Source organism: Oncorhynchus kisutch, linkage group LG30 (genome assembly GCF_002021735.2).
Source record: "Oncorhynchus kisutch isolate 150728-3 linkage group LG30, Okis_V2, whole genome shotgun sequence".
NCBI classification, from domain to species: domain Eukaryota; kingdom Metazoa; phylum Chordata; class Actinopteri; order Salmoniformes; family Salmonidae; genus Oncorhynchus; species Oncorhynchus kisutch.
In genome coordinates, this window is record NC_034203.2 from 32473578 (window position 1) to 32496773 (window position 23196).

The window sequence follows — 23196 nt, forward strand, 5'->3', positions numbered from 1 at the left end:
GTTCCATGCTGGCATGTGATCACATTTGGAGAAGCATGTAGAGCTGCTTTCTCAGACTCCACTGCTGCTACCCCCTTCAAAATGCACAGGTCAAAGTGCACAGAAATTATTAATGGTGTTCTAGGACGATACTTTCTGAAAAAGTTGGTCACAGATGTGGGTGAGCAGCGTTTCAGCCTCCTCCTCGATGAGTCCACGGATGTGGGTGACCAGCGTTTCAGCCTCCTCCTCGATGAGTCCACGGATGTGGGTGACCAGCGTTTCAGCCTCCTCCTCAATGAGTCCACGGATGTGGGTGAGCAGCGTTTCAGCCTCCTCGATGAGTCCACGGATGTAAGTGTTTCTAAGTACCTGGGGGTTGTGATAAGGTACTTTAGTGACACCAAGCAGACAATTGTATCAACATTTCTGGGGCTTATTGAGTTTGAGGGAGAAGATGCCAAATCTATAGCCCCGTGCTGTTGTGGCTTTCCTCGAGAAGTGTTGTTTTAAAAAAGAGAAACTCCTGGGAATAAGAACTGACAATGCCTCGGCTACGACGGGGATTAACAATGGGGTCCATAAAATGCTGAAGGAGGAGTATGGCTTCAAATGTCTGGTTCCTATTTGCTGTGTGTGCCACTCTCTGCAGCTTGCTGTAAGTCATGCTTCCAATGACACCATCCCCTGTGGTGTGGAGTACTTGGTACGAGAGACTTATAACTGGTTTTCAGTGTCTCCAAAGTGCAGTATTCGGCCCCCTTGAACTTTGAGACCTTTTGCCACATTTCAGGCTTCAAACATAAAGATATAAAACTGTATTTTTTTGTGAAGAATCAACAACAAGTGGGACACAATCATGAAGTGGAACGACATTTATTGGATATTTCAAACTTTTTTAACAAATCAAAAACTTAAAAATTGGGCGTGCAAAATTATTCAGCCCCTTTACTTTCAGTGTAGCAAACTCTCTCCAGAAGTTCAGTGAGGATCTCTGAATGATCCAATGTTGACCTAAATGACTAATGATGATAAATACAATCCATCTGTGTGTAATCAAGTCTCCGTATAAATGCACCTGCACTGTGATAGTCTCAGAGGTCCGTTAAAAGTGCAGAGAGCATCATGAAGAACAAGGAACACACCAGGCAGGTCCGAGATACTGTTGTGAAGAAGTTTAAAGCCGGATTTGGATACAAAAAGATTTCCCAAGCTTTAAACATCCCAAGGAGCACTGTGCAAGCGATAATATTGAAATGGAAGGAGTATCAGACCACTGCAAATCTACCAAGACCTGGCCGTCCCTCTAAACTTTCAGCTCATACAAGGAGAAGACTGATCAGAGATGAGAGGCCCATGATCACTCTGGATGAACTGCAGAGATCTACAGCTGAGGTGGGAGACTCTGTCCATAGGACAACAATCAGTCGTATATTGCACAAATCTGGCCTTTATGGAAGAGTGGCAAGAAGAAAGCCATTTCTTAAAGATATCCATAAAAAGTGTTGTTTAAAGTTTGCCACAAGCCACCTGGGAGACACACCAAACATGTGGAAGAAGGTGCTCTGGTCAGATGAAACCAAAATTGAACTTTTTGGCAACAATGCAAAACGTTATGTTTGGCGTAAAAGCAACACAGCTCATCACCCTGAACACACCATCCCCACTGTCAAACATGGTGGTGGCAGCATCATGGTTTGGGCCTGCTTTTCTTCAGCAGGGACAGGGAAGATGGTTAAAATTGATGGGATGATGGATGGAGCCAAATACAGGACCATTCTGGAAGAAAACCTGATGGAGTCTGCAAAAGACCTGAGACTGGGACGGAGATTTGTCTTCCAACAAGACAATGATCCAAAACATAAAGCAAAATCTACAATGGAATGGTTCAAAAATAAACATATCCAGGTGGCCAAGTCAAAGTCCAGACCTGAATCCAATCGAGAATCTGTGGAAAGAACTGAAAACTGCTGTTCACAAATGCTCTCCATCCAACCTCACTGAGCTCGAGCTGTTTTGCAAGGAGGAATGGGAAAAAATGTCAGTCTCTCGATGTGCAAAACTGATAGACATACCCCAAGAGACTTACAGCTGTAATCGCAGCAAAAGGTGGCGCTACAAAGTATTAACTTAAGGGGGCTGAATAATTTTGCACGCCCAATTTTTCAGCTTTTGATTTGTTAAAAAAGTTTGAAATATCCAATAAATGTCGTTCCACTTCATGATTGTGTCCCACTTGTTGTTGATTCTTCACAAAAAAATACAGTTTTATATCTTTATGTTTGAAGCCTGAAATGTGGCAAAAGGTCGCAAAGTTCAAGGGGGCCGAATACTTTCGCAAGGCACTGTATCTCCATCTCTTCATTCAAAGACTCAATCATGGACACTTACTGACGGTTGTGGCTGCGTTGTGTGATTTATTGTTGTCTCTACCTTCTTGCCTTTTTGCTGTTGTCTGTGCCCAATTGTGTTTGTGACATGTTTTATGCTGCTACCATGTTGTTGCTAACTTGTTGTCATGTGGTGTTGCTATCATGCTGTGTTGTCATGTGTTGCTGCGATGCTATGTTGTCTTAGGTCTCTCTTTATGTAGTGTCATGGTGTTTTTGTCCTATATAAAACAAAATTGAACAGGAGGCCTTTTGGTAGGCTGTCATTGTAAATAAGAATTTGTTCTTAAATGTCTTGCCAAGTAAAGTAAAATATTTGAGCAATCCATTTACTTTTGATACTTAAGCATATTGAGAACCAAATACTTTTACTCAAGTAGTATTTTACTGGGTGACTTTTACGAGTCATTTTCTATTAAGTTATCTTTGCTTTTACTCAAGTTTGACAATTAGGTACTTTTTCCACCACTGGTGATGTGTGTTCCTCCATTTTCTGTGTGTGTCATTAAAAGGAAGCAGTGACAAACTGCAAGAAAACCACCAACTCTTTAATGGCTGCGACGAGAGGGCGGCAAACGAAAATGGATGAAATTCATCCAGTCTCTTTATGAGACATTGGCTGATGACTGCAAGAAAAAGGATTGCTTCTCTGAAAGAGGTGGATGTAAGGATAGGTGCACTCTTGCCAACCGAACTGCATTCACAGGACTACCATTGGAATTAAGTCAAATGTATTTTCATGTATTCTGGAATTTTCTTTGGAGATTGTGATGGAATAGCATATTTGCTTTTTAACCCTTTGTTAGTTGATCATTTATTTCACTATTTTCAACTTCCCGCCTACAGCAAAGGAAATAGAAGAGCTGGTGTTCTGCCAACGACCAGAGCGGATTTCTTGCGTTGTAAGTTTTACTTGGATTTCCAAATGAATTCATGTCTTTCTCACAGAAGCTGATCAATCTGATTTGTTATTACTTGACCACACGTCAAACCCGGCAGCTGTGACTGAAACTTTCACCTAATCAAGTTTGTTGTTATACCCATGTTCATAATAAAGCCATTCTTTTGTTCTCTCTTTTAACCTCCAGATGCCACCACCCTGCCCCTTGACCCCCAACACGTCCAACTACAACCTCGTTCTGACAGACGACAGTTCAGTCCAACACTGCAAGGAGCCCCAGCCCACCCTGACCCCCAGGTCCTGTGTAAAGAGGTTTGGAAGGATGGACACTATCACTGGGAGGTAGAAACCCTCTATGTCCTGGCCCTTATTGTTGTTTGCTGCCCCAGCATCATCAGAAAGAAGACCCTTTCAACGATCTCTTTGAACTTAACAGCAATGTCTGGTGCTTACGACCGACTTTGATCTACAGTTAGATCCACCATGGCCCAGCAGAGAATCATATGCAATGTGTCCTAGAGGTTAGTGAAGCGGACCAGCAACTGAGGGAACACACATCTGGTTGGGATTGGGCCTGCAACCGGAGGGCATCATTGTCCTAGATGCCATCACCTGTTGTGCCCTTGACCAAGGCATTTGCTCAACAAGCATTATGGTATGGCTGCCTGGAATAAAGCAGAGGACCAGTTTCAATTGGACTTCATTGGACTGATAATAACGTAATCTTCTTCGTCATAGAAATGTCCCATGGTCAAGAAGCATGGTGATATGAAGGTTGGTGTGTTTGTGGACTACCCAGCTGGTCTGATCTCCTACAAGGCCCAGGTTCCAGACAGCACCATGGTCCACCTCTACACGTTCGAGGCCACCTTCACACAACCCCTATACGCAGGGTTTGGAGTGAGCTCTCTGAAACTGAGTAGCCTCGTCCCCACAGTGCCTTCCAGGTGAAACATCGATGACATCTTGCCCTTTCCTTGTGTGCCACAAAAGATGATGAAAGGCTTGTGTACCCAAAGACCTAACAGCAAATGGCTTTACAAGTGTGTTTATCCTAGTGTGATATATCAATATTCTCTGAGAGCTCAGCGTTTTTCTTTTGCTCATCAAGCCCAGTATGTGTTATTCCTGTGCTAGTTTTAGTCTCTGTGTTCTGCTAAGTGGCCTCTTGTTCTTTTTGTTGCTGAATATTTAGATGTCCTGTGACCTACCGGTATGCTCTCTTGTTGTTCAAGATGCACTACCTTAACATTGAGTGTTTTATTATGCTGTTTCTTTCTTATTGTGAAAGCAATAACTGTCGCTAGAATTGGAACTTGACTGGGTGAATAAAAGATTTCTGTAACTTTTCTGTTATTAATTGATTAATGTACAAATCTTAGTTTCTTCCGAGCCTTTTATATTTGAATCATTTAGCAGACGCTCTTAGCCAGAGCGACTTACAGTAGTGAGTGTATATATACCCCATTTCTAGTTCCTAGCCAACTTTGCAGTAATGGTAATAACCATTTTGCTGCTTTAACATCTGCTAATCAGTGTACGTGACAAATAAACTTTGATTGGATTTACTTTGACATGTGCACTCAAACGCAGTGACAAACTGAGCTTTCCATGGTGAAGAATGTGTACAGAACAGTGAACATAATTATAGAATTTACTATATGCAACACATGTCAGTATCAGCCAACTTTCATCTATGTGATATGGATGTGATTTTACCCTGTCACCAGAGGAGGGCAGCATACCATAAGCACTGGAAGGTCTATTAGCATATGAAGTATTGTCTTATGCTACTTTCACACATCCTGGTGTACTATAGACTGTAAGGAAAATATCAAGGCACAGAAGGATGAAATGGATACAGTTCGTAAAACGTCTTTAGCTAAGCACCACTGTGTAATTGAAAATGCGCTGATTGAAAATGTTTTTTGACATTTTGTGCCTCTCGCTTTGACTAATTATACAATCTATAGGACCATGCATGGCGGTCAAAAGAACAGTCAACTGTACATTTGATTGGAAATGCCATGTCCGAGCCATTTTACTGAGAAAGTTCATAAATGCATAGATCCGTACAGACAGAGAAGTAGTTGAGAGTACCCTAAGGACCTATCTGCTCTTATCTTTGAGAGGCAATATTCATGAGTAAAGGTTGAGATCTTACTTTCAAGTCTGTGTGAACAGCTGAAGTCTTTAACCCTGTGAAACCTGGACCCCATGCCGGCCTGTCTGTCACCTCAGTTAACCTCTCAAGGGCCCATCTCAATAGTCTACTGTCAAGGCTCAGGAGAAGACCCAGACAGTTTTGAAGAAACAAAAGTTTATTACAAAAACTGGGGGGCAGGCAAACGACAGGTCAAGGGCAGGCAGTGGTCAGTAATCTAGAGCAGAGTCCAAAAGGTACAGAACTATAGGCAGGGTCAGGGCAGGCAGAGGTCAGTAATCCTGGGTGGTGTAACAAAGTACCGAACGGCAGGCAGAATGGTCAAAACTGGGAAGACAGGAGCACGGGAAAAACGCTGGTAGGCATGATGAAACAAAATGAACTGGCAACAGACAAACAGAGAGCACAGGTATAAATATCCTGGGAGTGATGGGGGTGGAGACAAGCACAAAGACCGGTGAAACCGATCAGGGTGTGACAGTCTACAGTGGCCATCTGCACTAGTGTTGAACAACTGGACAGGGAAAGAACATTCCAGAAGGAGAGGAAACAAGGGGATGGAGACACTTAGACTATTACTGACACACCCTGACCATAGTTTGCTTTGTATGTTTCTATGTTTTGGTTGGTCAGGGTGTGATCTGAGTGGGCATTCTATGTTGGATGTCTTGTTTGTCTATTTCTATGTCTGGCCTGATATGGTTCTCAATCAGAGGCAGGTGTTAGTCATTGTCTCTGATTGGGAACCATATTTAGGTAGCCTGGGTTTGACTGTGTGTTTGTGGGTGATTGTTCCTGTCTCTGTGTTTTGCACCAGATAGGACTGGTTTAGGTTTTTGAACGTTTGTTGTTTTGTTAGTTTATTCGTGTACAGTTTCTTTATTAAAGTACAATGAATAACAACCACGCTGCATTTTGGTCCGCCTCTACTTCACCTAAAGAAAACCGTTACAATTACGACTATTAAGAGACCCTAAACCTTTTAATAGACCTTCAGTTTTCACTGTCCCTCTCTCATCCTCCTCCCCTCACTCCCTCCCTCCCCCTTCTCTCTCTGCTGTTATTCTCGCCACTGGGGTCTTTTACTCCAGTGACATATTTGAGAGACACAGACACAAAGGTCTCCTCTCATACATGCATACACAGACACACAGACATGTTCAAGGCCAGTGTTCGGGATGACACCAGAGCCAGCTGCGTCTGTGCCCTCCACAAACACACACTCAACCTCTCACACACTCCAGCTAAACCCGAACTGTGTGTCTACGTACACTGCTGACAGAAGGTATTCACTCCCCTTAACTTTTTCCAAATTTTGTTGTGTTACAGCCTGAATTTAAAATAGATTAAATTGATATGTTTGTCACTGGCCTACACAAAATACCCCATATTATCAAATTGGAATTATGTTTTTCAGGTTTTTCACAGATTTGTTAAAAATAAAAAGCTGAAATGTCTTGAGTCAACCCCTTTGCTATGGCAAGCCTAAATAAGTTCAAAGTAAAAATGTGCTTTACAAGTCACATAATGAGTTGCAAGTACGGAATGTCAAACACACATTCAACCACAAAGACAAGGGAGGTTTTCCAATGCCTCTCAAAGAAGTGCACCTATTGGTAGATGGGTATTAAAAAAGCAAACATGGCATATCCCTTTGAGCATGGTGACGTTATTAATTACACTTTGGATGGTGTATTAATACACCCAGTCCCTACAGGCGTCCTTCCTAACTCAGTTGCCAGAGAGAAAGGAAACCGCTCAGGGATTTTACCATGAGGCCAATGGTGACTTTAAAACAGTTACAGTGTTTAATGGCTGTGGTAGGGGAAAACTGAGGATAGATCAACATTGTAGTTACTCCACAATACTAACCTAATTGACAGAGTGTTAAGAAGAAAGCCTGTCCAAAATATAAAAAAATATTCCAAAACAAGGCACTAAAGTAATACAGCAAAACATGTGGCAAAGCAATTACATTTTTTGTCCTGAATACAAAGTGTTATGTTTGGGGCAAATCCAATTCAACACATTGCTGAGTACCACTCTCCATAGAAGAATAGTGGTGGCTGCATCATGTTATGGGTATGCTTGTAATAGTTAAGGACATAGTTAAGGACAAATAAGAAATGGAATGGAGCTCAGCACAGGCACAGGCACAGGCAAAATCCTAGAGGAAAACCTGGTTCAGTCTGCTTTCCACCAGACACTGGGAGATTAACTCACCTTTCAGCAGGACAATAACTTAAAACACAAGGCCAAATCTACACTGGAGTTGCTTACCAAAAACACAGTGAATGTTCCTGAGTGGCCGAGTTACAGTTTTGACTTAAATCTGCTTGAAAATCTATGGGAAGACCTGTAAATGGTTGTCTAGTAATGATCAACAACCAATTTGACAGAGCTTGAAGAATTTTGAAAAGAATAATGGGCAAATGTTGCACAATCCAGGTGTGGAAAGCCCTTAGAGACTTACCCAGAAAGAGTCACAGCTGTAGTCACTGGCAAATGTAATTCTAACATGTATTGACTCAGGGGCTTGAGTACTTATCTAATCATGATATAGCAGTGGGGTTTTTTTCATAAAAATAAAAAAAAGTTAGAATTTTGACATATCAGAGTATTTTATTTAGATCGTCGACAAAAAAAATAATACCATTTTTTAATCCCACTTTGTAACCAGTGGCGATTTAAGCATGAAAAAAAGTGGGACGCATGCCAGCAAAGTCACTACACAAAAATAAACAATACATGAATTGCACTATGTGACAAACAGTTCCCACAAACTGTTAGGGCATACATAAAGCTGTCCCAACAGCAGAGTCCCAACAGCAGTCCCAACACCTTACCACTGCTTCATCTGGCTATCAGCGGAGCCTTGTCTGGCAGCAAAACAGTTCATTCAGCCTCATTTACTGCCTTTAAAAAAACATAGCAGATATGGCTGACTTGCTTAAACAAATGTGATTTATAATGACAATTGAGATGTACAAACTATGGCATAAGGGGATGACAAGCGGATAAGAGGCAATCCGTAATTTCTATTAAGATATTAATGAGCGAGCTAGGACAGACATAGTCAATATAGCTATTTATTTTTTAAATGTACAGCGACAGAATTCAGAACATGGGCCATTCTTACAGTGTTCTCCCTGTACACCAAGTCAGAACCATAGGATAAATAAAGGGGACATTCTGTATAAGCAGACTTAGAATGCTCTTACAAAATGTGATGATTACATTTCTCTAAAACAGGGTATGGGCTACATGTGCACCACCAAGTCAGAACAGTAGGCCGAATTAAAAAGGGTAAATAGACCACATTTTTAGGGTGAGGCACATGGGCTACTAACAGTTTACTACACAATATACGCTTAGTATTACGTTCTTAACTACAGTATACATATCTCCCTGGCATATTACATCATTTATGCAGCAGCATACAATACATTTTTGGACTCACCTTGTTGTGCTGTGGTCACTTGAACAGGAAGTTGGCACGGCGGTCCTTCGTGGGCAAATTTTGTCATCAAAGTCTGGCATTCTCTGGATTTATGGTGCTTTCAAGACAACTGAGAACTCTGAAAAAAAGATGTTGAATCATGATGGCGTCATTGATCCTCTATAAAGAGGCCCGAGTTCCCGGCTTGTTTTTTCTGGAATTCCCAGTTGTCTTAAACTCACTGAAGTACATTTTTCGCAGTTCCCAAATTAACAGTTGTTTTGAGAGTGGCACAAATCATGCTTCATTGAAAGCATGGCCAATGTTGAATGTTTATCATTTTAAACTTGGAAAAGAGACACTTGATCCCAGATTTGGGATCACACAGCCACTCCACTGAATAGCAGGCTAGTGTTTGCTTTGCAATGCTTGCAGTTAGCCACTATTACTGATTCCTTCCAAACCCCTCATTGTTGAATTTACGATTTCCCACTTGTTGTATAATGTTTATGTCAATGGCCGATGAGCACCGATACTTTTTATCTATCATTTCTCTTAATTATATTTCTTCATATGACAAGGATTAAAAAGGATTTGCCAGTAGATTGTCGACTTCATTCATGATGATGACTAACAGCTTTGAAAGTATGATGTTGACATGATCAGTCCAATCAAAGCTACTGTAGGTATAACGTGATTTGACGTCATTTTATTTGTGGCCAATGACCTTGAGCCTTCTTGGATAGACACTTCTAATGTAACTCTATGGCAGCACCCATTGAATTTTCGAGGTCTGCCCTTAGACTTGGCGGTGATGTACTGCCCCCACGAGTGACAGAACACTGGCGCAACTAGAAAACATTACCAACACCTACACTCCGTATTTTCCGCTGGCTGCCCCACCACCACAGAAAGCACTGAGCTAGGCTGAAACACCTGCATTTTGGAGCTGCCTTACTCAAGAAAGCAAAAAAGAGACCATGTTTGTATCCGACTTTATTAACTCAATTATTCTTATGATTTTTTACATTGTTTGCAAACTGATATGTGACACGTATTAATGCCAATATAACATGAAAAACACCTGCTCTAAATGTGAAAAAAGTCAAGGGGTGTGTATACTTCCTGAAGGAACTGTACAAGGTGCATTCTCACACACATGGGTTCATCGTCCACTTAAGTCTGCGGAGTGCTGTGTGGCTCAGTTAGTAGAGCATGGCACTTGCAACACCAGCGTTGTGGGTCCCAAGGGGGACCAGTATGAATGAAAATGTATGCACTCACTACTGTAAGTCCCTCTGGATAAGAGTGTCTGCTAAAATGAGTGAAAGACATGAGAGGGAAGTACACACTACGCAGTGAAACAATCGTAGAAATTGCATTTGAAATGGCTTTGACGAGCGATGGGTGGAATTATCATCTTGCTGCTTTGGGATTTATTTACTGCTTGATCCAACCTGGCCTCTCGAGCCCTTTGAACTCCCCTTTGCCAATCCTATCAAGAGTACAAAGGGAGGGGGTAGTGTCTGAAAACTGAATGGATTTGTGCTTAACAAAACTCATGTCTGTACCATACTGTGAAGATTGATGCATTGTAATATGTTGATATGTTACATGAAGGCATCCACATCTTCAAAAATATTGATTCCAATACAGATAACTGAATGGCCAGAACCTGGCTTGCCCTTGAAACAGTCTCAACATACTTGCCTCAATGCCTCTCCAGTTTTCACCTCTAAATGTATTACCATATGGTACAATAGCTTACTTGTTGGCAATCATCCAGCTCATGTAGAAGAAATAGGCTTCATGGCCAAGGGTGACAATGGGAGCAAGGCCTAGCTCTACTGTAGGCTAAAAAAATATATATTAATAAAATAAACCAATAGTTTTTGGTCTAATGAAGCAAAATAGTCATTCTTAATTAAGGTAATAATTATTATAATTATCATTGTATCAATGTCATTAGTATTAGTATTGAGATTGTGGAGACTCAAGATCGCCTTCATCATCTTTTTCTTGAATAAAGGCCCAGTGCAGTCAAAAACATGATTTCCTGTGTTTTATATATATTTCCACACTATGAGGTTGGAATAATACTGTGACATTGTGAAAAAGATGATAACGCCCTTTAAGTGTAAGAGCTAGTTTGAAAAGACGGTGTGAAATTTCAGCCTGTTTTGGCTGAGATGGAGTTTTGGCCTGACATCACCAGGCGATACATTTGTTAATTGACAAATTAGGAAGGGCATCCAAACCTCTTTGCCAATACGTTTTCAGTTTTCCCCTCCCCACTTAGACCACTCCCAGACAGTACGAGCACAATTCTTGCTTGCGAAATTAAAATAATCACAGTAAGGTAATAATTGTTACCCAGAAATGATTTGATATTGAGATAAAAAGGGCTGCATTGGACCTTTAAAAAATAACTGACGCATCTCTCTCTCTCTCTGGAGTCGCCAGCGCTACTCTCGGATTGCCAGTGAAAACGCATTAGCTGCTCTCTCCCTTGATTATAAGAAGCGGAGAGAGGGTGAGTGAGTAAGTGAAGTGAAGTGAAGTGAGGAGTCGGAGTCGGAGCGCACTATGGCCTCTAAAGAGACCACCGCTGCAGTTTTCATTAACGTCAGCAGGGAAATTACAGGTAAACTCAAAACTGCTCTTTTAAAAATCTGTGTCAAACTCGATACATGCTGTAGCTGACAGACCGCGTTTATTTGGCAGAATGTAATTAGTACGCATGTTACGCAGCTTATGGCTCTTATGAATTCGAATGGTTATTGTATTGAAAATGTCACTCTTTGGCATCTATTTGCGCTTGTGTGATCTTAAGCGTTAGTGCCGCTGCCGCAGGTAAATGACATGCACTCATAGGGCAGGCTAATGGCGGTGTAAGCCTACTTCGGGAACGATAACCTGATACGATAAACAATCATACTGTAAACGGTTCATTCATCCCCATTTCGTTCAGCAGCGATTTGGTTTGTGTGCATTTCTGCAAATTCTTGCCTGCGCTTTGTGGGTAAGGCCCTTGTGCGTGCGTGTGTGTGTGTGTGTGTGTGTGTGTGTGTGTGCGAATAAGCATTTTTGTGTGAAGCGTAAGTTTCTGCATTGAGGGGCTGGTCCTCTCCACTGATGAGCTAGTCTATAGTTCCCTGGTGGTGTGCAGCGCTCCGCACAATACTGCTCATAACACACAGAGCGACAGGGAGAGTTATATTTATACACACTTATGACGAGCACATTCACATTGGTCACACATGCTAACACACTGGAATTGTCTGACACACACACATCGACTGACCCCATTGGTCTCTCACTGTTAATTATCGTGACGGCAAATGAATCCCTTGTTTGTTTCTGTCCCCCCTCCACCTGCATCTGTCTGTGGTAATGACCAGTCACAGCTAGAAGTACAGGGAGTGAGGAAGGAAGGGTTGTGTGTTGAGCAGGTCCATTAGACAATCAAGGCAGGGTTTTAACTCCTCTCCCATCTCTCTCTCCCATTCCCTACTTCGCTCTCTAATGGTGGTGCAGCATATGCTGTGTCCAGCCGTCTGTGGGAATGCCCAGTGTTAAAGGATTTAAGTGATTGGATTTGACTGAGATTAACGTTGATTACAGCTGCATTAACTCTCTGCTGGTCTTTCTCTGATCCTTCCTCATCTCTCCTTCTATCCCCATCCCCCACTTCTCTGCTTGTAAAGCTCTCGGGTTATGTGAGTATTGGGAAGACCCGGGTTCATGAATGTGATTGAATGTGACAAGTGAGAATGAAGAATATTGCTATCCAGTGGGAGACTGGGTCTATCCAGTGGGAGACTGGGTCTATCCAGTGGGAGACTGGGTCTATCCAGTGGGAGACTGGGTCTATCCAGTGGGAGACTGGGTCTATCCAGTGGGAGACTGGGTAGATTCTGACTGGGTTTGTGAAGGATGTGTGTGTTTGATTGCTTAGGGTTTCTTTTGGATATGACAGTTTTAGAAATATTATGATGATATATCAAATAGTTGATAAGACTTCTTTCATATTACATTTTGCTCTCTGACATGTCGCTCTGTTTTGTTGTCCCTTACCTTACCTCCACTCTTCAGAATCATAACAGTTCCCTCCCTCGGGCTAAATATAAAATATAAAATCAGTTTCGTGGTTTTGTTTCCTCTTGTTGTGTGACAAGGTGGTGGCGTGTTTGTAATGTTGTGTATAAGAGTTTGTGAGAATAATTTACCTGCAGGATTGACTTTTCTTTGATGCCTTCTATCCACAGAGAGCATCAGGAGGCTCACTGATAAACAATCCATCAAATTTGTGCGAGCTGTGAAGCAGGACACCAAGAATGGCAAATCAGAGGACCGGATACTGGTGAGGCCCCTTCACAATCAAACTCTACTGGCAGAATTCGGTACTTTATACCTCAAGTCAATGCAGTGCATTTCAAACTTTCAATTACATTTCAATCCATTTTTAAAGCTAAATGTGAAAAATAATAATAATCTAAAAATGTTTGGGTCCACACACTTCCTAACACCTCGATCGCACTGACAGCATCATTGCATTTTGGTTCACCAGAAGTAAATTCAGTTTCAATGGAACGCTGCGTTTGCATTGCAGCATTGCTTTGCAGGGGCAGTTGCAGTGTGTTCTGTGTGGTCAATACATTGGACTTATCGAAGGTATGCGTCAAACTGTGTGCATAGAAGGCTTGACAGAAATGGTGGCAGAAGGTTAATGTTGAACTTTTGTTGCACACATTCAAATGATGCTGCATACTATTTTGCGCAATGTCGGTGTGATCAAGGCGTAAGGAGCCAACTGGACACCATGGGGTAATTGAGTCCATCTTTTCAGCCTTTATTAAACGTGGCAGTGTGCCTCCAACGCCAGAGGTGTGTGTGCCCATGCCACTGGTTGTGTAGGTGTTCTGAGAGGTGTCCCAGCAGCTTGTGCAAGCCAATACACACTGCTGCAATTGAGACTTCAATTAGTCACCCGTATCAGTTACTAATGACACACACTGGGCAAAAGGGTGGTAAATGAGTGAAGAGGCCATGAGCTCATTTCCTTTGCCTGCTGAGTTAACTGGTGCTGGAGAGAAGGCACACGAGATTTGAGAATTTTATGTCTTTGTCTCTGTTATTCTTGTTCTCCCCCACTTTCTCAACCCCTCACCCCCCCTTCTCATTTGTGCAGTTCTTTCCTTTCTACATCTATCTCACTAGCTGTCATTACCACTCCCCCCTCTATTTTTGTCTGACTAGTCTTTGTTTCCCTCTCTGTCCATCTCTATTACGCTCCCGTCACCCTTCCCCCTCTACTCTCTTGCTTTTCTCCTTCCCTCTATTTGGCAGAACTCAATTAGGCCTTATGAGCATGTTAGTCTAAATGGGTTTTACTGATACAACTTCTCAAAATACTTACGACATGATGGCAAGTAAATACAGTAGAACCAGGCATAGACCTACATATGTAAAAGTTTGTTAATGGACAAAGCTTTTGGAACAAAGTGTACTGTATATTAAACACACAGGCATGCATGTAGGAAGCTGGTTGTTGAATATGTACTACAGAGTAGAGGTCCACCGATTATGCTTTTTCAACACCGATTAATCGGACAATCTATTTTTTTTTTTTTTACATTTATTTGTAATAATAACAATTACAACAATACTGAATGAACACTTATTTTAGCTTAATATAATACATCAATAAAATCAATTTAGCCTCAAGTAAATAATGAAACATGTTCAATTTGGTTTAAATAATGCAAAAACAAAGTGTTGGAGAAGAAAGTAAAAGTGCAATATGTGCTATGTAAGAAAGCTAACATTTCAGTTCCTTGCTCAGAACATGAGAACATATGAAAGCTGGTGGTTCCTTTTAACATGAGTCTTCGATATTCCCAGGTAAGAAATTTTAGGTTGTAGTTATTATAGGACTATTTAGGACTATTTCCCTCTATACCATTTATTTCATTAACCTTTGACTATTGGATGTTCTTATTAGTATTGCCAGTGTAACAGTATAGCTTCCGTCTCTCTCCTCGCTCGAACCAGCAACACAACGACAACAGCTACCATCGAAGCAGCGTTACCCATGCAGAGCAACTACTAGAAGGTTCAGAGCAAGTGATGTTTGAAACGCTATTAGCGCGCTCTAACTAGCTAGCCATTTCACTTCGGTTACACCAGCATCATCTCGGGAGTTGATAGGCTTGAAGTCATAAACAGCGCAATGCTTGACTCACAACGAAGAGCTGCTGGCAAAACGCATGAAAGTGCTGTTTGAATGAATGTTTACGCGCCTGCTTCTGCCTAACACCACTAAGTCCGATACTTATATGCTCAGTCAGATTATATGCAACGCAGGACACGCTAGATAATATCTATAATATCATCAACCATGTGTAGTTAACTAGTGATTATGATTGATTGTTTTTATAAGGGGCGGCAGGGTAGCCTAGTGGTTACAGCGTTGGACTAGCAACCGAAAGGTTGCAAGTTCATATCCCCAAGCTGACAAGGTACCAATCTGCTGTTCTGCCCCTGAACAGGCAGTTAACCCACTGTTTCTAGGCCGTCATTGAAAATAAGAATTTGTTCTTAACTGACTTGCCTAGTTAAATAACGGTAAAATAAATAAGAAGTTTAATGCTAGCTAGCAACTTACCTTGGCTTACTGCATTCGCGTAACAAGCAGTCTCCTTGTGTAGTGCAATGAGAGAGAGGCAGGTCGTTATTGCGTTGGACTAGTTAACTGTAAGGTTGCAAGATTGGCTCCCCCGAGCTGACAAGGTGAAAATCTGTCGTTCTGCCCCGAACGAGGCAGTTAACCCACTGTTCCTAGGCCGTCATTGAAAGTAAGAATTTGTTCTTAACTGACTTGCCTAGTTAAATAAAGGTATAAACAACATTTTTAAAATTGGCAAATCTGCGCCCAAAAATTCTAATTTCCGATTGATATGAAAACTTGAAATCGGACCTAATTAACCGGCCATTCCGATTAATCGGTAGACCTCTACTACAGAGAATCTACTGTTCGTCCCTCCGTCCAGTCTTTCTCACTGTTTCTTTCTCTTTATGCCCTTTCTCTCTCTGGGGCCGTGCTGTCTGTGTGTACTGTACCAGCCGTCATGCTGTGCCCCCCCCACACACACACACACACACACAACCATTCTCACCCTCCTAGTGCGTTTCATTCAGACAGACACATGGCATGCTCAGCAAGACATCCTTACTGTGTCAAAGGCAATGTTACAAAGAGTACCAACATGCTCCCAGACACACAACACACCCTGTCATGCACATACAAACTGGAATATACACCCAGAGGGAACAAAACATCTTCAAAGACCGAGGGGAGGGGTGATGGGAGTTGAGGGGGGCACCAGGAGAAAAGGGGTGATGAGAGTCTGTTTTGCTGCCTTTTTGTCGCCCCGTTGGCGTCCATTAGTTATCTTTATCTGTCGCTCCATTTCACCCTCCATTGGTTCCCCGCTCCCTCTATCCACACTAATAATGGCCCTAGTTCTGGGCTGTGATTGCTAGTGTGACACCCGAAACGCATTGGGATGTTTTGGCTCCACCTAGATTTCCACATTCCTTTTCAGTCGTCATCATGAGATTAGATGTCTCTTCTCCTGTAGCTACCAAGAGGGATCTGTCCACTTCCATGAGAGATTAGGCTACATGTAGAGAAATTCAACTGCAGGAGCGAAAGATGACTGTTTCTCTTAAACACAGCAGAATACCATGCTTCGACATGCTGCTGTTCCAGTTTCAACTGACCTGAGCCCTAGGACCATGCCCCAGGACTACCTGACATGATGACTCCTTGCTGTCCCCAGTCCACCTGGCCATGCTGCTGCTCCAGTTTCAACTTCCACCTGACTGTGCTGCTGCTCCAGTTTCAACTGTTCTGCCTTATTATTATTCGACCATGCTGGTCATTTATGAACATCTTGGCCATGTTCTGTTATAATCTCCACCCGGCACAGCCAGAAGAGGACTGGCCACCCCACATAGCCTGGTTCCTCTCTAGGTTTCTTCCTAGGTATTGGCCTTTCCAGGGAGTTTTTCCTAGCCACCGTGCTTCTACACCTGCATTGCTTGCTGTTTGGGGTTTTAGGCTGGGTTTCTGTACAGCACTTTGAGATATCAGCTGATGTACGAAGGGCTATATAAATAAATTTGATTTGATATTAGCACATCCTAATGAATTGGCAGATGCACATCATTGTTCGAGTACCTGTTGAGGTATGGCTCAATGTCTCTAGACGGCAGGCATCTAATGGTGGTATGATTGATCTGATGATTTCTTATTACAGGGATATGACTCTGTCTATGGAGAGATGTATTAGTCTCTGTACCTGTTGGGAAGGCATATGTATTGTGACTGTTGACCTTCTCTCTGTTCTCCCATAGGGTACAGCTTGCTAAGATTTGAGTGCTCTTATCTGGAGGGCTTCTGTTCTGACAGCGGCCACATCCTTTTTCTCCCCCTCTACTCTCCCATAGCCCTTCGAGGTTCCACATGGCTCAGTTGCACATTTCTTTGATTTCGAGGTGTGCAGCCTTTTGTGTGAGCAAAATCTGCACCAAGATGTGTTTTTATTTTTTTAAGCTGTGCATTTTCTCCCTCATTTGCCGCCTCTATTTATCTCTCTCTCCATCTGTCTTATTTAAAGGCTGCTTATAGAGCAGGACCTGGGGCAGCTGCGGCCTCACTCTGTCAGGCTCTCTGCCATGGAAGATGGAAGGTTTTGTCCTTTTTGATGCTGGGTTCACCTGGGTGAAAGCAGAATGTCTCTTGAGACTTGTGTGTGTGCACATCCTTAAGTTGTCTTCGGCAGAGCCAGAGAGATGGGATCCCAGATCACAGTGGCCAGAACTCCCACACTCCGTGACTTCTCAGTCTCCCGGAGGCAGAGTTGTGACGCGTTGCTGCTCAGAGACAGCTTTTGAATGGCAGGTTCCGTTTTGAAGTGCCGGCCCAAAGCTTAATGGCTTATGATTAACATAAGCCAGCCCCCTCCTTCCCTCCCAGCCCTGCTCCCTCCACACATACCCACACTGGCTCTGCCTGGCTCTTTGAACTGAGAGCTCTTGACTTTGTGCAATTATTGCTGGAAGGGCACCTCTGTCCCCATCACTTTAAAATTCTCCCTGTATGACAGCCAGGTTCTAGCTAGATCCTTAATTTAAACGAGAACAAAGTCATTGCCCTGACTCCGTTTTGGTTAAAAGCTGAGGGATGGGCCTGGAGAAGAGTAACTCATTCCTCAAAAAATATAGTTTTAACCACCTTGTGAGGCTATACACTTTGTTTACATTGTTCACTAACTTTTAGAAGCATATTTTGGGTTCTGATGGGGTACGACAGTTGAACTAAGCTCATGAGGCATTTTATAAGCAGTGTTAGGGAAGCTACTCTGAAAAGTTTACCAAGCAACCAATTACTTCTCAATGGAAGACGCTAAGCTACACTCGGCCCAGACGGCATCCCTAGCCGCGTCCTCAGCATGTGCAGACCAGCTGACTGGAGTGTTTACGGATATATTCAATCAATCCCTATCCCAGTCTGCTGACCCCACATGCTTAAAGATGTCCACCATTGTTCCTGTACCCAAGAAAGCAAAGGTAACTAGACTAAATGACTATCGCCATGTAGCACTCACTTCTGTCATCATGAAGTGCTTTTGAGAGACTAGTCAAGGATCACATCACCTCTACCTTACCTGACACCCTAGACCCACTTCAATTTGCTTACCGCCCCAATAGAGCCACAGACGATGCCATCGCACTGCCTTATCCCATCTGGACAAGGGGAATACCTATGTAAGAATGCTATTCATTGACTATAGCTCAGCATTCAACACCATAGTACCCTCCAAGTTCATCAATAAGCTTGGGGCTCTGCGTCTCAACCCCGCCCTGTGCAACTGGGTCCTGAATTTCCTGACGGGCCGACCACAGGTGGTGAAGGTAGGAAACAACACCTCCACTTCGCTGATCCTTAACACGGGCCCCACAAGGGTGCATGCTCAGCCCTCTCCTGCACTCCCTGTTCACCCATGACTACATGACCATGCACACCTCCAACTCAATCAAGTTTTCAGATGACATAACAGTAGTAGGCCTGATTACCAACAATGACAAGAGAGCCTACAAGGAGGAGGTGAGGGACCTGGGAGTGTGGTGCCAGGAAAATAACCTCTCACTCAACATAAACAAAATGAAGGCGATGATTGTGGACTTCAGGAAACCGCAGAGGGAGCACCCTCCTATCCACATCGACAGGACCACAGTGGAGAAGGTGGAAAGCTTCAATTTCCTCGGCGTACACATTTCTGACAGACTGAAATGGTCCACCCACACAGACAGTGTGGTGAAGAAGGTGCAACCGCGCCTCTTCAACCTCGGGGCGCTGAAGAAATTTGGCTTGGCATCTAAAACCCTCATACTTTTACAGATGCACAATTGAGAGCATCCTGTCGGGCTGTATCATCGCCTGGTATGGCAACTGCCCCACCCGCTACTACAGGGCTCTTCAGAGGGTGGTGCGATCTGCCCAATGCATCACCAGGGGCAAACTACCTGCCCTCCAGGACACCTACACCACCCGATGTCACAGGCCAAAAAGATCATCAAGGACAACAACCACCTGAGCCACTACCTGTTCACCCCGCTATCATCCAGTAGACGAGGTCAGTACAGGTGCATCAAAGCTGGGACAGAAGCTATTTCTCAGTCTCTGTCTCAAGGCCATCAGACTGTTAAACAGCCGTCACTAACATTGAGTGGCTGCTGCCAACATACTAACTCAAATCACTAGCCACTTTAATAATAAAACATTGTTTAAAGTGACACGTTTATTACATCCAATGGCACTTTATACAATGTTTACATACCCTAAACTGCTCATCTCATATGTGTGTGTATATACTGTACTCTATACCATCTACTGCATCTTGCCTAAGCTGTTCGACCATCGCTCATCCATTTATATTTTTATGTACATATTCTTATTAATTCCTTTACACTTGTGGATATAAATTAGTTGTTGTGAAATTGTTAGATTACTTGTTAGATATTACTGCATCGTCAGAACTAGAAGCACAAGCATTTCGCTACACTCGCATTAACATCTGCTAACCATGTGTATGTGACAAATAACATTGGATTTGAGAAGGCGATTGCTGAATTTATGTAGACATTCCAAAGTAAGTGTTTTGATAACATTCAAATGTATTAACAGGTCCCTGTAGAATAAACGGGCATTTACATAATACCATAGAAGTAGTGTTCTCCTAATATAATAATGTGCACCTTTCATTGTCATTCCCAGATTCAGATACTGAGCCTATCGGCGTTTTGTCTGGTGGTAGTAAGGCTACCTTGACAAACATGTCAGTGGTCCTACCTTCCTGTGTGGTGTCCTGTATGCAACAGGGGACCCCTGATCCTGGTGCAGAATACACAGGGTTTCTCCCTCCCCACATACTGATACCATTAGATTCAATCATGTAAACAAAAAAAAGACAACAGATGGAAAAGTTGTCTAACATTTGAATGTCGACTGCCAGGTATCTTTCCATTGAGAAACATCCGTATCAAGTCAGTCTGGACTTCATCACATCCTCTTGCAAGTCTCCATGTGCTGGCTCCAAACATGTTTCTGTGAACACATCTACACAGTCACTGTTCTGTTACGAATGGCAGTTAGGGATCTGACACTCAAACCTATATTGTGTGTGTGTGTATATATCTCTTGAAAAATTTGAACAGGTCGGATCAAACCTACCCAAGTGATGGTCTACCCATCAAATGACCCAGGCTGCCGTCTGGCAAAAGCATCTCCCGTCAATCTGTAGAAATAAGCAGTTGAGGTAGAGTTCATCAGTGAAAAAAGGGTGTTGCTATTACTAGACAGCTGTACTATATTAGTAGTGATCCCCTCATTGTGTCTGAGTGCCTGGTCTCTCTGCATCTGTGAACACACACACATACAGTCACCGTTCTATTACCAAGGGCAGTTAGGGATAGGTGATATCTTACATATACAGTGCCTTCAGAAAGTGTTCACATCCTTGACTTTTTCCAAATGTTGTGATTTAAATGGATAATTTTAAAAAAATTAAAGAATTCACTTGCTTATACACTAACCCATTATGTGAAATATGTTTTACATTTTAGTTTTTTACAAATGAATAAATGAAAAGCTGAAATGTCTTGAGTCAATAAGTATTCGATCCCTTGTTTTATGGCAAGCCACAGACTCCCTCTGTGTTAACATGATTTGTGAATGACTACCTCATCTCTGTACCCCACACAAAATTAATTATCTGTAAGGTCCCTCAGTCGAGCAGTATATTTCAACCACAAAGACCAGGGAGGTTTTCCAATGACTTGTAAAGAAGGGCAACTAGCGGTAGATAAAAATAGAATAGCAGACATTGAATATCCCTTTGAGCATGGTGACGTTATTAATTGCACTTTGGATGGTGTATCTATACACCTAGTCACTACAAAGATACTGGCGTCCTGCCTAACTCCGTTACCAGAGAGGAAGGTGACTTTAAAACAGTTAGTTTAATGGCTGTGATAAACTGATGGATCAACAACATTGTAGTTACTCCACAATACTAACATAATTAACATAGTGAAAAGTACCCCCTGTATATAGCCTCGTTACTGTTATTTTATTGTTGCTCTTTATTTTTATAGGTTATGGTTTTACTTCAGTTTATTTAGTAAATACTTAACTTTTTTTCCTTAACTGCATTGTTAAGGGCTTGTAAGTAAGCATTTCACTGTAAGGCCTACACCTTTTGTATTTGGCACATGTGACAAAATGTGATTTGATTTGTATTGAGGTAGGCTAGTTAGAGTAGCTTGCTAGCTAACTTTAGCTATGCTAGCGATGGTAATGATGGTCAAAATATACATGGTCTTAGCTACCGGTATACTCACCACCACTGGGGACCAATGCACTCCAACCACCTATTTCACATATGGTCCTTCGGCAGGGCATGCAAACCAGTTGGCTGGCTTTTCAGTCTAAAACGGCCATGTTCCTTTGACCACGTTGGGACGATTAAACAACGGAACCCCATTCAATGAAGAGAAGCGGAGGGGTGATTTGCACGTGGAGTTTTTCAAAATGGGGTATGATTTGTTGACAATTGTAATTCATACCCATCCTTAATTTACTCGTTGTGACGCACTGAGGTTCCAAACTCTGCTTTAGACAAGACTGACTTTATGACCAAAATGATCTTATTTACACTTTGCAGTATTTTGACACTAGAATAAATTATTCTGACTCATATTGATGCCAAAAACTGTTTTTTTCCCAAAGGGAATAGTTATTTTTTAGGGGAAGTTGCTCTTTAAGAAAATATAGTTTACTTAAGTCTATTGACGCACCCGTGTGTCAATCTAAGTAACATAATAAAAAATCACCATCAAAATCTGTCAGTTTAATTTTTTTTTTTGTATGGGCTTTGTCTCAATCCACCCCATCCGACTATGTTGGCCTTCTGATGGAACGTGGCCAAACTACAGCGGTGTTTGTCTCAATCCACCCCATCCGACTATGTTGGCCTTCTGATGGAACGTGGCCAAACTACAGCGGTGTTTGTCTCAATCCACCCCATCCGACTATGTTGGCCTTCTGATGGAACGTGGCCAAACTACAGCGGTGTTTGTCTCAATCCACCCCATCCGACTATGTTGGCCTTCTGATGGAACGTGGCCAAACTACAGCGGTGTTTGTCTCAATCCACCCCATCCGACTATGTTGGCCTTCTGATGGAACGTGGCCAAACTACAGCGGTGTTTGTCTCAATCCACCCCATCCGACTATGTTGGCCTTCTGATGGAACGTGGCCAAACTACAGCGGTGTTTGTCTCAATCCACCCCATCCGACTATGTTGGCCTTCTGATGGAACGTGGCCAAACTACAGCGGTGTTTGTCTCAATCCACCCCATCCGACTATGTTGGCCTTCTGATGGAACGTGGCCAAACTACAGCGGTGTTTGTCTCAATCCACCCCATCCGACTATGTTGGCCTTCTGATGGAACGTGGCCAAACTACAGCTGTGTTTGTCTCAATCCACCCCATCCGACTATGTTGGCCTTCTGATGGAACGTGGCCAAACTACAGCGGTGTTTGTCTCAATCCACCCCATCCGACTATGTTGGCCTTCTGATGGAACGTGGCCAAACTACAGCGGTGTTTGTCTCAATCCACCCCATCCGACTATGTTGGCCTTCTGATGGAACGTGGCCAAACTACAGCAGTGTTTGTGAGACATCCCGAG

The 23196-nt window shown here is 42.7% G+C and overlaps 1 protein-coding gene across 2 annotated transcripts in view; it reads left to right on the plus strand.

The window, feature by feature from the left end:
* Positions 1 to 11333: 11333 nt before the first annotated feature.
* The window catches only part of LOC109879999 (capping protein, Arp2/3 and myosin-I linker protein 3), a 66088-nt gene continuing 54225 nt past the window's right edge, over positions 11334 to 23196 (plus strand). For both annotated transcript variants that reach the window (XM_020472220.2, XM_031810825.1), the window contains exons 1-2: positions 11334 to 11517; positions 13142 to 13236. In XM_020472220.2, the coding sequence (XP_020327809.1) occupies positions 11460 to 11517; positions 13142 to 13236 (153 nt within the window). In that variant the 5' untranslated portion in view covers positions 11334 to 11459. The remainder of the gene's footprint in view (positions 11518 to 13141; positions 13237 to 23196) is intronic.